Source organism: Calliphora vicina, chromosome 4, assembly GCF_958450345.1.
Source record: "Calliphora vicina chromosome 4, idCalVici1.1, whole genome shotgun sequence".
Lineage (NCBI taxonomy): Eukaryota > Metazoa > Arthropoda > Insecta > Diptera > Calliphoridae > Calliphora > Calliphora vicina.
The window spans coordinates 46,077,506-46,094,385 of record NC_088783.1 but is presented as its reverse complement, the minus strand read 5'-3'; the positions used below and the strand labels follow the sequence as shown (position 1 = coordinate 46,094,385).

General features: G+C 29.7%; 2 protein-coding genes across 2 annotated transcripts; both read left to right on the top strand.

Moving 5' to 3' along the window:
* The first annotated feature begins 465 nt into the window (after positions 1-465).
* Positions 466-3,764, top strand: LOC135958394 (uncharacterized). Its single transcript, XM_065509298.1, has 7 exons — positions 466-643; positions 698-819; positions 877-969; positions 1,020-1,232; positions 2,666-3,004; positions 3,059-3,218; positions 3,289-3,764. Exons 1-7 carry the CDS (start codon positions 466-468, stop codon positions 3,762-3,764), a joined length of 1,581 nt encoding a protein of 526 aa, XP_065365370.1.
* Positions 3,765-13,245: 9,481 nt separating this feature from the next.
* LOC135958991 (circadian clock-controlled protein daywake-like) lies at positions 13,246-14,374 on the top strand. Its single transcript, XM_065509960.1, has 3 exons — positions 13,246-13,334; positions 13,395-13,875; positions 13,938-14,374. The coding sequence occupies exons 1-3, from the start codon at positions 13,250-13,252 to the stop codon at positions 14,146-14,148; spliced, it is 777 nt and encodes a 258-aa protein (XP_065366032.1). The 5' UTR covers positions 13,246-13,249; the 3' UTR covers positions 14,149-14,374.
* Positions 14,375-16,880: the final 2,506 nt, after the last annotated feature.

The following is a 16,880-nucleotide window of genomic DNA, read 5'->3' as shown; positions in this document are numbered from 1 at the left end:
GGCAAGAATTTAAACTGATTATAAATAACATTTTTAAGAATTTTTATTTAAAGTTATTTTTCACAGGTTTTAATTTTTCCAATCCCCATGATGCTAAATCAAAAATCTTTTCAATTAACAACCGACACGAACTCATCTTTAGCCATAAAAGTACTAATTTTGCCCATTTTATGAAAATCATTTAGTTGTCATTGACTAACAAACAAAAAAAATCTCTGTAATATGTCCATTAGTTAGTATTAGTATTAAATAAAAGCTCCATAAAAATTAAATCGTTATAATTAACAAGTTTAAATGTCCGATTATAATATTTAAAAATTCAGCCGCTATTTTCCGCGGCGGCTTTGTGCTGCTATTATGAGTCGGCGGTGGCTGTTGATCGGCGTTCATATGATCGACTTCGTACTATTTATTGCAATTAAAAGTTGAGTTTTAGCGCGTGCATAAAAAAAAAAAATTCTTAAAATGGCAAATAAACAAAATTTAATTAATTATACCGAAGAATTAATAGATGTGATTGATATGCAAGATTCTTGCATTATCAATTCAGTGGAAGTGGACAGTGAAAATTTTAATGATGAAATTGATCTTCAACAATTTCTTCAAACCATAAATATGGAGTCCCTGTTCGAAACATTGAAAGGTAATATTTTAAAATTAAAATAAAAAAAATATTCAACTTTTTATTTCATTTAAGCTGCCAATGTCACATACAGGAGTTTGCCGTATATAACAAACGCGGACCTAACAGAAGCTATTCCACATTTGGGGCTACGTGCGGAATTCCGTAGCAAACTAGTTACATGGAGAAAAACTGAGGTGAGTAAAGGAGTTTAATTTTACAAATATTTATTATAATTCCAAATATTTCATCAGCTAGGAGTTGACAATGAGCCCTCAAAGGTCCAGTTATGGATTGACAACAATGATGACATGTCCCCAAGCAGTTCATTCACTAACAATAAAAATGTAAAATAAATAACTATTTATATAATAAACCTAATTAAAATTTATTGCAGGATTTGAAGACATTGATAAATTCATCACCAAAAGGTAGAGATATTCTAAAATACGCGGCTGAATCCCAAAAATTAACATGTCAGCAAAGGGAAGACATAGTTAATATCATAATAGAAGATGTCATCTATAAAAACACTGTGCTTTATCCAAATGACTTTCAAAAGCTAACCGCGGAAATTTGCTCCCTGTTTCCCTCTGAAAATAATATGAAGGTAAGAAAGAAAACATATAGTCTATAGACTAGCATAGTAGTATAGTCTATAGTCCAGTCTAGTCTATAATATAGTCTAGTCTATATTCTAGTCCTGTCTATAGTCTAGTCCAGTCTATAGTCTAGTCCAGTCTATAGTCTAGTCTATAGTCTAATATATAGTCTAGTCTATAGTCTAGTCTATAGTCTAATATATAGTCTAGTCTATAGTCTAGTCTATAGTCTAGTCTATAGTCTAGTCTAGTCTATAGTCTAGTCTATAGTCTAGTCTATAGTCTAGTCTATAGTCTAGTCTATAGTCTAGTCTATAGTCTAGTCTATAGTCTAGTCTATAGTCTAGTCTATAGTCTAGTCTATAGTCTAGTCTATAGTCTAGTCTATAGTCTAGTCTATAGTCTAGTCTATAGTCTAGTCTATAGTCTAGTCTATAGTCTAGTCTATAGTCTAGTCTATAGTCTAGTCTATAGTCTAGTCTATAGTCTAGTCTATAGTCTAGTCTATAGTCTAGTCTATAGTCTAGTCTATAGTCTAGTCTATAGTCTAGTCTATAGTCTAGTCTATAGTCTAGTCTATAGTCTAGTCTATAGTCTAGTCTATAGTCTAGTCTATAGTCTAGTCTAGTCTATAGTCTAGTCTATAGTCTAGTCTATAGTCTAGTCTATAGTCTAGTCTAGTCTATAGTCTAGTCTATAGTCTAGTCTATAGTCTAGTCTATAGTCTAGTCTATAGTCTAGTCTATAGTCTAGTCTATAGTCTAGTCTATAGTCTAGTCTATAGTCTAGTCTATAGTCTAGTCTATAGTCTAGTCTATAGTCTAGTCTATAGTCTAGTCTATAGTCTAGTCTAGTCTATAGTCTAGTCTATAGTCTAGTCTATAGTCTAGTCTATAGTCTAGTCTAGTCTATAGTCTAGTCTATAGTCTAGTCTATAGTCTAGTCTATAGTCTAGTCTATAGTCTAGTCTATAGTCTAGTCTATAGTCTAGTCTATAGTCTAGTCTATAGTCTAGTCTATAGTCTAGTCTATAGTCTAGTCTATAGTCTAGTCTAGTCTATAGTCTAGTCTAGTCTATAGTCTAGTCTAGTCTATAGTCTAGTCTATAGTCCAGTCTATAGTCTAGTCTATAGTCTAGTCTATAGTCTAGTCTATAGTCTAGTCTATAGTCTAGTCTATAGTCTAGTCTATAGTCTAGTCTATAGTCTAGTCTAGACTATAGACTAGACTATAGACTAGACTATAGACTAGACTATAGACTAGACTATAGACTAGACTATAGACTAGACTATAGACTGGACTATAGACTGGACTATAGACTAGACTATAGACTAGACTATTGTTAGCTTATAGATTACAGCCTTATTTTTTTAATTTTACTTTTTTATTTACTTTTCATAATTATATAAAACAAATTTAATTGGATGTAATTTTTTTTTAGGATTTTTATTATATTCCGAGAAAAGGAAAAACCAATGCTGGTGGAAAATTGTATTCCAAGTACAGGAACAAATGTGCAAAAAAAAGGAAACTTATGGGGTCTACTCCGAGCTTCAGTCCTACAACTAGTCAATCATCTGACATAGAACACGTGGAATATGATGAATCAATATCTGTAGCTTTAAAAAACACACTTAATAGAGACAGTTCCAATTGGGAAGAAGTTTGTGACAAGTGGAAAAAAACATATCATATGCGCCAAAATGATATAAAAAACTTAACGAGTCTTGATTTTCTTAAAGCTTGGTCCAAATTATCTGATTCTCGAGCTCCGGAATTGGTAATGTACATATTTAGTTGTTATTAATATAAAATATTAATTTATTTAATTTAGATAAACATCGACTTTGATGCAATGTACCCCAAAAAAGGACATCTTCTGTTTTCGAAATGGGAATTATTTAAACAAAAAATTAAACCATTTTATGACATTCATGTGCACAATGAATATTGTAAACAATTACAATCGAAAATTACATCGTCTATAAGTACAGGTAAATGTTAAAATATTTTTTACATTTACATACGTACAAATATTAATATTTATTCTTATTTTATTTAAAGATTCAGAGGATTATATATACACTTTGCTGTTAAATGCTGTTTTACCTTCACCAGCAAGATTTAAAAACGAAATGGGAAAACGAAATAAACGAGTAACAATAGTTGACTCCCAAGAAAGTTTTGTTTTGCGATTGACGTGTATAAATGATTATGAAAGACAAATCAATACAGTAATAAACAAATATTATTCTGCTGGATTAACAATACAACCATTCATCATCGTAGAGGGTTTAACCGACGCGGACATAAAAGGTTTTTATGTATATTTTAATAGCAATTTACTAAAATTAAATTCTTTTATTGAGTGTCTGGATATTTGCTTTAAAATTTTTCATACACTTTCATTAAAATATCCGGAAGCTTGTGAACAGCCATGGCAATTTATACAAAAATTTTTTTATGATATTTATACACAATTTGATTTAAAATCTGTAAATATTACTTCTCTTATCAGTTTTTTAAATACTAATAATTGACAATTAAACGAAATATTTTACACTTGTTTCCTATGTTCAAAAAAATTTCAAAATCCTAATATTTTAATATATCATTTTAAAGTTGATCACAATTTATCTACAAAAATGTTAAAAATTAATTGCGCACAAAATGGCTGTGGCCAAACATTTACAACATTTAATACCTTTCGACGACATTTAGAAAATTTACATGCATTTAGTACTTCCACGCAATCTTTAGAAAGTTCGTGTTTTACAATACAGGAAAAAAATAATATTCCTAAAAATGAATTTTCAATTTCACATGAAGTTTTCATTACAACCGAAATCTTAAATATTGATACTCTAAAAAAAAAAGCTTTACATTTTTGTTTAAGTTTATATCAACAAAATAATATGCCTAGATGTTATGCAGTTGAACTTCAAAATATGGTTTCGACCCTTTTATCATCCATATCAGTAGCAATAGAGGGACAATTAAATAAAAATGAAATTAATGAAGATTTAAGGAGCATGCTAACATTTTGTCAAAATCCTTTTGAAGAAACTAAAACAGAACATAGAATGTTTAAAACTTTAAAAGAACTTAATTTGTATCAAGATCCAAAAGTATTTTTAATTCGGAACGAGATATCTGACGTAGTTATTAATGGTAATCCCACTTTAGGTCCAAAATCCGCCAACATTAATATAATGCCTTTAGAATTTATGTTTCAGAAAATATTTCAAATTCCAAAGCTTTTAGATTATACGTTGGAAAATACGAAAGCATTTTTAGAGGGAAATATTTTGAATAATTTTGCCAGCGGAGAGTTGTTTAAAATGAAAGTGCAACAATTGGAGGAAAGTCTTATTATTCCTTACATTATTTATTTTGACGATTTTCAAATAAACAATCCGTTAGGCAGTCACACATTTTCTATATGTGGATGTTATTTAAATTTCCCATCAATGCCCCAATATCTTTTGTCTAAATTAGAATATATTTTTCCAGTTGCCTTCATATCGTCTAAAGATTTAAAAATAAATGGAAATGAGAGAACGTTTTATCATTTGGCTGAAGAATTAAAAAAATTAGAAGAAGGAATTGAAATAGATATAGGAGGTGAAATTCGGAAGGTATATTTTATTTTAGGTTTAGTTATTGGTGATAACTTAGCGGTAAATAGTATATTGGGTTTTGTACAATCATTTAATTCTAAGAGGTATTGTCGCGTTTGTAAGAGAACAAAGACTGAAATGCAATGTGATACATCAGAATTTCCTCATTATTTAAGAAATAGATTAAATTACCAAGAAGATTTAGAACAAAATGACTTTCAAGAAACAGGAATTAAAAATTTATGTATTTTCGAAAACATTAAAAGCTTTTATGTTTCAGACAATTTTTGTTTTGACATTATGCACGATGTATTGGAAGGTGTCTGTGTTTATGATGTATGCAATGTGCTTCTTGGGTTAATAAATGATAAAGTAGTAAGTTTAGATGACATAAATAGTAGGAAATTATTATTTCAATATGGGGAAATTGAGATAGGTAATACTTCTATACCTTTGGAGTATAATAGATTAAAGAAATTCAATCTAAAAATGACTGCTAGTGAAGTTAGTTGCTTTGTTCACCTTTTGCCATTAATGATAGGGGATTTAATTCCATCGGATAACAAAGATTGGGAAGTTTTCATATCTTTGTTGCAAATATTTGATTTAATTTTTAAAACGAGCTATGAACATGAAGATATCACAAAATTGGAAGAACTAATAAAAAACCACCATTCACTTTATACAAAATTGTATGGTCCTTTAAAACCTAAGCACCATTTTCTAGTCCATTATCCAACAGCTATAAGAAGATGTGGATCACTCAAATATCTTTGGAGTATGAGATTTGAAGCTAAGCATAAAGAGGCAAAAATGTATTTTAATAATACAACATCAAGACTAAACCCTTGTTTTTCATTAGCTTTAAAGGCTGGTCTTAAATTTTCAAGTTTTTTACTGAAACATGAAGATTTTTTAGAAACTTTGTATAGTATAAATTCATCTAGTTTTATTGACTTATCCAAAGAGGACTATTTCCAAAATATTTGTACACCAAACAAAATTAATTTTAAGGTTTGTGAAGTTTGTAATGAAGTTATTTTTAAGGGAACTCGTTATAAAGAAAAATATTATTTAACTGCTAATTTGAATTGTATTGAATTGTACAAAATTAAGAGTTTTTTAATTTCAAATTCTTCAGTTTATGTATTATGTTATTCTATTAATATAAGAAACTTTGATCACCATTTTCAATCATTTGAAACAGGATCATTAAATACAAACATTTATATTAAACCAATCACAGATTTTATAAGTCTTCCATTTCATTTATATTCCTTAAATAATGCAAAAACTTATTTTAGAATGAAATATGTATAATATTTTAATAAAAAAATAATAAAATATATATCAAAATTGTTTTTATACTCGTGGGTTTCAGAATGGGGTATCTTATTGTAGTGATAACGATGTGTTATCAAATGACAACGATGCGTTGTATAAATCACAACGAAGCGTTGTCAAAATAACAACAATGCGATGTCGCAATGACAACAATATGTTGTCGCAATGACAACAATGTGTTGTCGCAATGACAACAATATGTTGTCGCAATGACAACAATGTGTTGTCGCAATGGAAACAATGCGTTGTCGCAATGATAACAATGCGTTGTCACAGTGACAACCATACGTTGTCGCAATGACAACGATACGTTGCAGTAATGCCAACGATACATTGCCGTAATGCCAACGGAGGTTATCAAAATTATAACAGGGTGTTATTTCAATTTTATACACATCCGTTTTCTAAATGTTAATAAACGTGGTAAGCTCACTTTTGACAACGGATTGTATCAATTTGGGCACTTTTTTATCACTTTTTTCCCTCTGTGTACTTATCATACTGTTACTTTCTAATAATAAAAACAAATTTATACATAAATTGTGTTGCTAATTGAATACCCAAAATCTGCAGGATACTTTTGGTAGTTAAAACAGGAACACATTAAGGGTTCAGATGACTTGATATGGTGTTTGTCCTTAAAAAATCAACAAAGCTAAAATGAAATATTTTGTAATGATTTTAAAAATTTAAAAAAAAATTTCAATATTTTTTATGAGGCCCTTTCTCCAATAAAGGCCTTAATAATACTTAAGGCTTTCATGTCTTTATTGTGACTTTTAATTTCATTCTGCTCACGTTACAACTACAATGACTTCATTCATTTATTTTCCCAATAAGTTGTATAAATGTTCTATATCTTAAGGATATTGTTCTTTCTGATTTTAGATGCTTCTATTGGTTGTATTTTTAACTCTTTTTCTTTGGCTCTGTGGTGGCAGTACCCAGCAGTTAAGCAAGTGGTCAAGGTATCCCTTATAGACAGTAATTGTCACTAATTTCTGATCACTCGGCTCGAATTGATATATTTTGGGTCATTTTGACAGATATGTGCTCTTTGTAGTGCAGAAGCAAGTCAATTGGTTACTTTATACATCCCAGGTTATCTAGCGTTAATTCAATTGTTACTTAAGTGTCTCTAAATATTCTAGAGTGTAATCATTTTAAATGTTTATTTTTTACGGCAGTTTTTTCTGAGTAATAAGTACAACTGGTTTTATTCAGATTGTGTTGATATAATTCTCATAGAGTTTATATAAGTTTGCATAAGTATACTGACATCCCATGGAATCTACCGTGAAGTCGTTTGTCACTTTAGTGCCTCTAAGTAACCTTGAATGTGAATTCAATGCCTTGACTACTTTAGACCAGATATCAGACAGAAACCTTGCCATTTAAGTGCCCCTGCTTAGGACATACTCGTGTTAAAACAACTAGTCACGTACCTACTTATGTAAGTGCTGGTTTACATGGTTACTTGAGCAAGTCTTGAGTTTATAGAAGAAAGATGAAAATCTATAAACTCAAGACTAGATCAATTAAACTTCACGTGTGTGAACCAGCACTAACTAGATGCCACCCTATGTTTTAGGTAAAATCACTAGTTCGGGACTGTCACTAAGAACTGCTGGGTAACTAATATTTCCCTTTCCGCATTGTTCATATTTCTGACGTTCATTAAACAGTTTCTGTTTATGTTTCCTTAAACTTTGTCTATCCCTGTGTCTATGGAATTGTTTATTTTTGTTTCTCATTTTTTGGAAATTTTCACATTTTATTTTTGGCTGCATGATGAACTTCATTCAACATCAAATCATAACTCTTTATTGTAAATATGTATAACTCTCCTCATTCTCAGTGATTTGAAGAATAATTGTTTTTCTGCCTTGTTGTATGAGTGAAATAATAATGGTGGAAGCTGAAGAGAATCTAGTCTGTGTGGTATTTAAATAATTTTCTAAATATTTGGCGCAAAAATTTCTATTGTAAATATTTTTACATCATTATTATTTTCCTGTAAATATGTTAATATTGTATGTGTGCATTTTATTTATTCATAATTTACTAAATGCTTTCAAAAGTGAAAGGATTTGTGGTGCACTTTTTTCAAATTGTTTGTATATTGTAAAATCAATAAATTAGCGCAGAATTTGTAAAAATGTCTTTAAAGAAGGAAACTTTTGAAGAATTGTTCAAATATCTTTAAAAACAATGCACATTTGGACTGTTTTTCAATATAATACATTAAGAAGACTATGTGGTCTATAATTTTTTAGAAAGTAAGTATTATTTAAATGAACGAAATCCAAAAAAATAATTTCTTAAAAAAAACTTTCAAATCCAAAAAAAATTAGTTCAAATTTTTATCAAATTTTGTTTATTTATATTTTGTATATTTACATCTCTATATGTTTTTTTTGTTTATTATACTATTATACTTAACTATATTGTATCAGTTAAGAACACGAACTATTTCGTTTAGTTTGAAATTGAACATTATAAAATATTCATTCATCATATGTAGTATTATTTTTAAAAGCTAATAGGTCAAGGTGAACCGGATAGTTTACAAGTTTAAACCAGTTAATTGTCGTTCTAAATTTCTGTAAGTAACTACAGTTTGATTGACTTAATGTTTATTTTAATAATGCAACTACAATTTGCATACTTCACTTAAATGCGATAGGATATTTATACCCTACACCAGTATAGTGGGAAGGGTATATTGGGTTAGTGCTGATGTCTGCAACGTGCTAAAATATTGTCCCAACTTTAAAGTATACCAATCTACTCTGGATCAATTTCTGAGTCAATTAAGCGATGTCCATCCATCCGTCCATGTAAATCTTATAATCAAACTACTGGTTGCTGTTTCAAAGTTAATTCGAAAAAAATTGGCACAAAGTTTTAGATTGCCTATTGGATTTGGTTACAATCGGTCCTTTATTTCTTCTAGCCCCCAATACAACTATATGAAAATAGTTAAACTCTAATAATCCACACCAAATTCAGCAGAAATAAATTTTATACAAGCTGAACTCGCACTACCAAATTTATTACCGATCGGTCAACAATTTCCCATAGCTTCCATGTAGATACCACTTTCTAGAATTTCATTAATCTCTAAAATATTTTCGTATCCAAAAAAAAAATTCAACTCAAATAAGTTTCATATATACAGAAGACATGCCACCTAATTTTATAGTGATTAATCCATAAATAGTATGGCTCCCATAAAAGAGAACTGTTTATAATCATCTTCTCAGTGTAGCGTATTATATGGTCGGGCTTGACCAACTATTCTTCTTCTTACATTACTGTCAAAGAATCCATAAGTACTAACAGATGATAAAAGTACCAACAATTTCCCCTTTATGGGTTTTTATTAAACTGAGGACAAAAATTCCAAATTTAATTTTCCTAGATTTATTAATTCTAAGAATTTATGAAAAGTTCTTATAATTTCGCCACTCTCAGAAACACACGAGCTTTGTTCCATGTTGATTAACATTGAAAAAGTACCTAAAAATGTTTGCAATTGCAATATCAATGCAGTCAATGCAGCTTGGATACGATATTAGAGACGTTCAGGGTATTGAATTCACACGGCACCCTTATTATATGCAAGAGAGTAATATTGAAAAATAGAGAGTCGGACTACTTATTATACTTTGTTCATAACCATAGAATAAAATATACATAGAAGCGTTACTGAGAAACAAAAACCAAAGTCTGTTGTCAAAAATCTAAGTCTTGCAACAACAAATAGCATGCAAATCAATTGTTTTTGTGTCAGCCATAAAATTTGGGAGAAAGCAATTATTTTTACTCTCAGTTGCGCCCTAGTTCTATCCTGTGTTCATAACTTGTTTGAGTTTTTTAATAGTTTCCGCTCTATGTGTACTTCTCTATGTTAACATTCATTGAAAGATTGTTCGAATTATGTGAAAATATTTGTTGGAAAAAGTTTTGAAAGCTGTTTTTTAAAGATTTCTTATTGAATGGAAAAACACCAAAGTTCTATTTTAAAATAACTTAAAATTTAATTTGTGGTTAGCCTGAATATATTTATTTTGAAAATAATCTGTGCCAATATAATGAGTACTTTTTATAAAATACTTGTCTCTAGAACAAGCTAATTAAAATCGATGTAATACTGACTATAATAATATATTTAAATTTATCATTAAGATTTAATTAACATATTGTTAGTCACTATTAAATGTAGACAAGTAACAATAATAAGTTAAAAAAAAAACAATAGCACTTGGCTTTTTAGCCAAGATAAATATTGCAATAATTACTAAACTGTCAATTCAGCTACTACTTTGATTTCATTGTCATGGTTATATTTAAGGCATTTGTTTCCCACGGTTATTGCTGTATTTTATTAATTTTGAATTAGTCATGAGGCAAGTGCAATAAATAAACTGGTTTTCAATGTATAACTAACTAAAAGTTGTCACCTCAAGTCAAATGTTTTAGCAAATGACTTGAATTAATTGTAAAAGCAATTAAATTACAAATTAAAACATAACTTTTTAATATTAAAATCTTTAAAATGTTTGTATATTATGGAAATGTTTCCAGTAATCACTAAGGTGAGCCATATTTTGCGTTTTTTGGAATTGAATTCGCATACTACTTGTATGAGAAAAGAGGAGAGCCTTCCCTTCCTGTTGTTTTTTATAATGAAGTTTTTGTTTTGTTTACATCTCTCTCAACTGTGTTAAATTCACACAATACTTGTATGTGCGAAGAGAGTACTGTTGTTGTTGTACACAAACAAATTACCATCTTGTTATTCATTGATCTAAAATATGGGATTTGATATATACAAGCAATTTTATGATTTTTATACCCTTCACCTTCGTGAGAAGGGTATATATAAGTTTGACATTCCGTTTGTAATTTCCACAATATAATTTTCCGACCTTATAAAGTATATATGTATATTCTGGAGTCATGTCCGCCTGTCTGTCCGTCTGTCTGTTGAAATCAATTTTCTGCAGACCCCAGATATCTTCGGGATCCAAATCTTCAATAATTCTGTCAGGCATGCTTTCGAGAAGTTTCCTATTTATAATAACAAAAAATTTAAAAAACCAAATTTTTTTTTAAAATTTAAAAAAACAAATTTTTTAAAAAATGAAAAAAATAACTTTGGAAAAAAAAATAGATTTTTTTTGCCTAAAAATATTTAAAATTTGTATTTTAAAGTATAATTTGGTGAAGGGTATATAAGATTCGGCACAGCCGAATATAGCTCTCTTACTTGTTTTATATTTAATCGAAAATTTTAATATTTTCTATTTCAACATCTATGGGTAAATAAAACACAAAAACTTAAAATAAAACAAGTAAGAAAGTATAGTCGGTATAAGCCCGACCGTATGATACGCTACACATAGTATATGATTATAAACAGTTTTCTTTTGATATGTAACTTATTTGTATTGAATATTATTTAAATACCAACATTTTTAAGATATTTATGCTAGTTAAAGAGAAGTGGGAAGAGGGCATTATATGGGAGCTACCACTAATTATGAAATGATCGTCACAAAATTTGGTGGTGCATGTTAGGCTTATATAAAACTTATTTGTGCTGAATTTGTTTTGGATATCTATATAACTAAGATATTTGTGAGAGCTTAACTATTTTCAGATACGGCATTCATATGGGGGCTAGGAGAAATAATGGACCGATTCTAACCAAATTCAATAGGCTCCATCCTTGGGACAATAGAAGCTTCTACGAAATTTCGTCGAATTATCTTGGAAATGGCGACCTGTAGTTTGATTACAAGTTTTATATGGACGGACAGACGGACGGACGGACGGACAGACATCGCATAATCGATTCAGAAAGTGGCTCTGAGCAGATTGGTATACTTTAAGGTGTGTGTCGGGACAATATTTTAGTAGGTTACAAACATCAGCACTAACCCAATATACCCTCCCCTCTATGATGGTGTATGATATAATTAACAACCTCTAAACGTTATCCGATTTGGCTAGATCTTGGAAGCAACCATAATCTAAAAAGTGCAAAATAAGGGCCAACCTAATGATCACTATAAGTGAAGTGATTATATGGTTAACTTTATTTTATATAAAACACGATCTCATTTTTTATGTCACAGAATATCAAAAATGATATCGAATCCGTTTTTATACCCTACATCAGGATATATTGGGTTAGTGCTGATGTTTTCAACGTGCAAACTATTGTCCCAACACCCTTCTTAAAGTATACCAGCCTGCTCTGGATCACTTTCTGAGACGATTAAGTAAAAGTCCGTCTGTCCATCCATGTAGGTCGAATCCTATTGAATTTGGTTGGTCCATCATTCCACTATCTGGAAATAGTTAAGCTCTCATAAATATCTTAGTTATATAGATATCCAAACCAAATACAACACAAATAAGTTTAATACAAAAAGAACTCGCACTACCAAATTTAGTACCGATCGGACCATAATTTTACATGACACTCTCGAAAATTACATTACTGAGAGTAAATCTCTGAAATATTTTAGTACACCTCAAATAAGTTGTATGGTGGGGCTTGTCCGACTATACTTTCTCACTTGTTGAAATTGTTTTTTGAAAACTTTCAGAAAATATGTTTAAAAATTCACAACTCTCAGGACATTCTTAATTTATGTTCTGGGCAAATCGTGATATTTGCTTAAAAGTTTTATATTTAATATAATTTTTTTAAATAAAATTTCCTGATTGATATTCATACTATCTTATACAGCTGTTACTAATCGAATGATGAACTCACTAAATAAATAATTTATTCAGAAAACAAGTTCAATGTGAATTGTAATTAACAGCAAATTAAATTTTCAAATTCATATGTATGTACAAAATTGTAACTATAAAATATAAGTTATTAGCAAGCAATGAATTGTGTATAAATAAATGCTCAATGCAGTCGACAGAGTTGTTTGTAACAATTAAATATCGAATAATTAAATACTACAATACAATTTCCTATAAAAACTTGATGCCAATAAAAAAATCGTTTCAAAATTAAACACAACTTCAAGATGTTAACGTCACAAGTACGTGGATTCAGTTTATTGGCAATTGTTATTGCAGTTTTAATGCCGCTTAATGACAGTTTTGAACTGCGTAAGTTTTTTTTTTAAATTTTATTTAAAAACATCAAATTTTTAATTGTTTTTTTTTAAGCTTTTCTACAAGAATGCACTTTTGAGGATGAACAATGTCATGTGGAACATGTTAATAAATTTTTTGAAATGTATGGCAATGGCATAGAGGAATTGGATGTGCCCACTTTAGATCCCATGCATTTGGGTGATATTACCATTAAAGGCAACTCGAATGAGAATTTCAATTTACAGCTGTTTATGGAAAATGTTGATTTATATAAATTTCCCATAGTGAAATGTTTGAGCATAAAGGGATTTTCCCAGGACGGTAGCAAGCCCATGCGTGTGGTTTTAAAACTACTCTCTCCACAGCTGATCGTTAAGGCGCATTGTCGCATAAAGGGTAAACTTTTGCTATTCACTGTGGCGGGAGATACGGATTTGAATCTCGATATTAAAAATGTTACCACCACCATGAAGGTAAAGTGTTCACCGTACACCAAGGAGGGTGTGACTTACTATAAGGCGGATGAAATGAAGCCTAGATTGGATATTGGCAGGTTAGTTGATTACTTATTAAGCATTTGTTTAAACACAATTCAATTTTGTTATTCTAATTTAGCCTGTCAACATCTTTTGCCAATTCGACTTTATTTAATGGCGAAGAAATCTTTATGGAAACTTTTGCCGATACCATCAATGAAAATTGGGAGGTTTTACGTGATGAAATAGAGCCTCATATAAATAATGCTGTAGGCAAAGTGGCAATTGAAGCACTCAATAAGATTATGGCGACTATGCCTTATGAGAAATATTTCAAGAAATCGGAATAGCTGCTGAATCAGATATAATTAGTGTTTATAAGTGTATTAATGTGATATGGAGAAAATCCCAAATAAGAGAAACTATTTTATAAAAAAAAGAATCCAAAGAAGTGAAAAATTGTGAATATATAACAAACAACTTGTTATCCTTAAATAATCCAATAAAGATCCTTAAGAATTTAACAAAGAAACTAATAAAATAGAACAATATCATAAATTTTCAAAACCACATAAAGGCGTTGACAACCTGGACAAATCCAAATGACACAAAAATTCGAGAAAAACAATTAAAGCCACAAAAAAGATTAAAACAAAAAGGAAATCACAACCTGCTCTTGTCATAAGTGTGAGAGAAATTTTGTACAAGAAAAGACGACTACCGCCTCATACTTGAGATAACAAAAACCAAATTCCCTAACAAAAGGACAACAATAGAGGATACAATAGTGGACAACAATATGACATGCGACTAATTAGATAACAATAAAATATGAAAAAGAGACAATTACCAAACTACATGATAAAAACACAAAAAGAGAATTAAATTAAAAGGACAAAATCACAAAGAAACAAGAATGGCAAAGAAACAATTCACATAAAGGAAAAAAAAGAGCATTAACACACCTATAAACAGGACATTTTAACGCATTTTGACAACAAGCCCAGCAAGACACAGAGCAAAGCCACACAAAGAAGTAAAACGAGATATGAAAATGAAATGGGAAAATAATATTTGTAAAGGACACATTACGACAACAAAAGACTGCACGACGCTTTTCTTTAGAAATTTCAATTTTCCTAATTTTTTTTCCAAAGAATTTCATTCAATGCAAACAGGGCTGGCATAATGGCAAATGTAGGAGGTGTTTCATTCTTTTATGCCAAGAAGTAGGTGTGTGTTGCATAAGAATTATGGAATTGTTACAAGATTTCGGTTTATTCTGGGATTTTGGTTTGAAAGTAAGAACACCCACTGTTAGTATATCGACCACATAATTAGTATTGCTCAATATAAACATTTGAATTGATTAGATTTTGCCGCAAGGTACAAACTCGATTGTGTATTATTTAAAGCGATAATTGATTTATTGTTAGCTCTTATACGATTCATATTTTTTACATACCTATCTACTAAAGCCATATATTCAAATTAAAGGTCTCCATTTTGCAAATAATTGAATATTCTCTGAAATTATTCATTGTAATCGGATCATGATGTTTCATGGCTATAATAAATCTCTATAAAAGATCTAAAAGCATTGAAGCTAATAAATCTGCTTTACAATAAATAAAGAAATAAAATTCAGATCAAATAACCTGCTTATTTCATCTAAATATTTAATTTAAAACTGTGCATGAAATTGACACTTTTTCTGTCAATAGGGGCATTAACTAAGAGGCTTAAACTAACTCGGGTACGCTGAATTCATTGGTGCTAACCGTTTTTTTAGGTTAGCTCGTATTTTCCAGATATACCGTTATTTCGAAAATTCCGCAATAAAATTACCAGTCTGTCTGTCTGCCTGTCTGTTGAAATCAATTTTCTGAACACCCCAGATATCTTAGGGATCCAAATCAATAAATTATTCTGTCAGACATGCTTTCGAGAAGTTTCCTATTTAAAATCAGCAAAATCGGTCCACAAATGGCTGAGATATGAGGAAAAAACCTGGACAACCTCGATTTTTGACCTATATCTAGATTACTAAGACATTAATATAGACAATATGGATAATGATAATGATAGATATTTCAAAGACCTTTGCAACGACGTATATAAGATCATAGTAAGTTGGACCTACAATGGGTCAAAATTTTTAAACCGAATTTTTTTTTCACCAAAAAAAAAATTCAAAAAACAAACAAAAATTTAAATTTAAAAAAAATATTTTTAAAATTAAAAAAAATAAATTGAATTTTTAAAATAACAATTCGAAATTTTTTTTTCCAAAAATGAAAAAAACAACTTTCGAAAAAAAAAATTTTGTTTACCTAAAAATATTTAAAATTTTTATTTTAAAGTAAAATTTGGTGAAGGGTATAACGATTCGGCACAGCCGAATATAACTCTCTTACTTTTTTACTATAACACGGTAAATAACGTCACAGTAGGCACTCGGTTTTTGGAACATATTTTCCCCGTTTTAGGAATTTCGGTATTTCAAAATAAACATGTCAAAAATTAAAATGCCATTGATTTATGAATAATTGGATCTATATTAGTTCCAAATTTTGTTACGATATCTTTAACCATTAACATTTAAGATTTATTCAAATTTTTTATTTTTCTTCGTGGAAAATCACCATATTATATTTTTTTTAGTTTTTAAGTTAAATGACGTCCTATAATTTTCACCCATGCCAAATACTTATAAAATAAGCTTATACTTACTCTTCAGAAGCTATACAAATTTTGCCCCTTTTGAAAAATTTGTACGTTTTTTCATATATTGCATGCAAAATGTGATACACCAAACTTTCTTTTAAGTCAGTATGTCTTTGAATTCAAAATTTACATTTTATACGATCCTTCATCATAAAAATAGTTGTCACAAACATATATTTGTTTACTGCAACCTATATATGATTTACACAATCATGTGAACCGAAAGTTAACCATATTATGGTTACAACATTCATATAAATAATTACTGTGACTATAATATTGTTAAAAAACTTGTAAAAATGTTCATAGATCTCCTAGTGCCGGACAGTGATATAGAAAGTGGAAAATTGTCTCA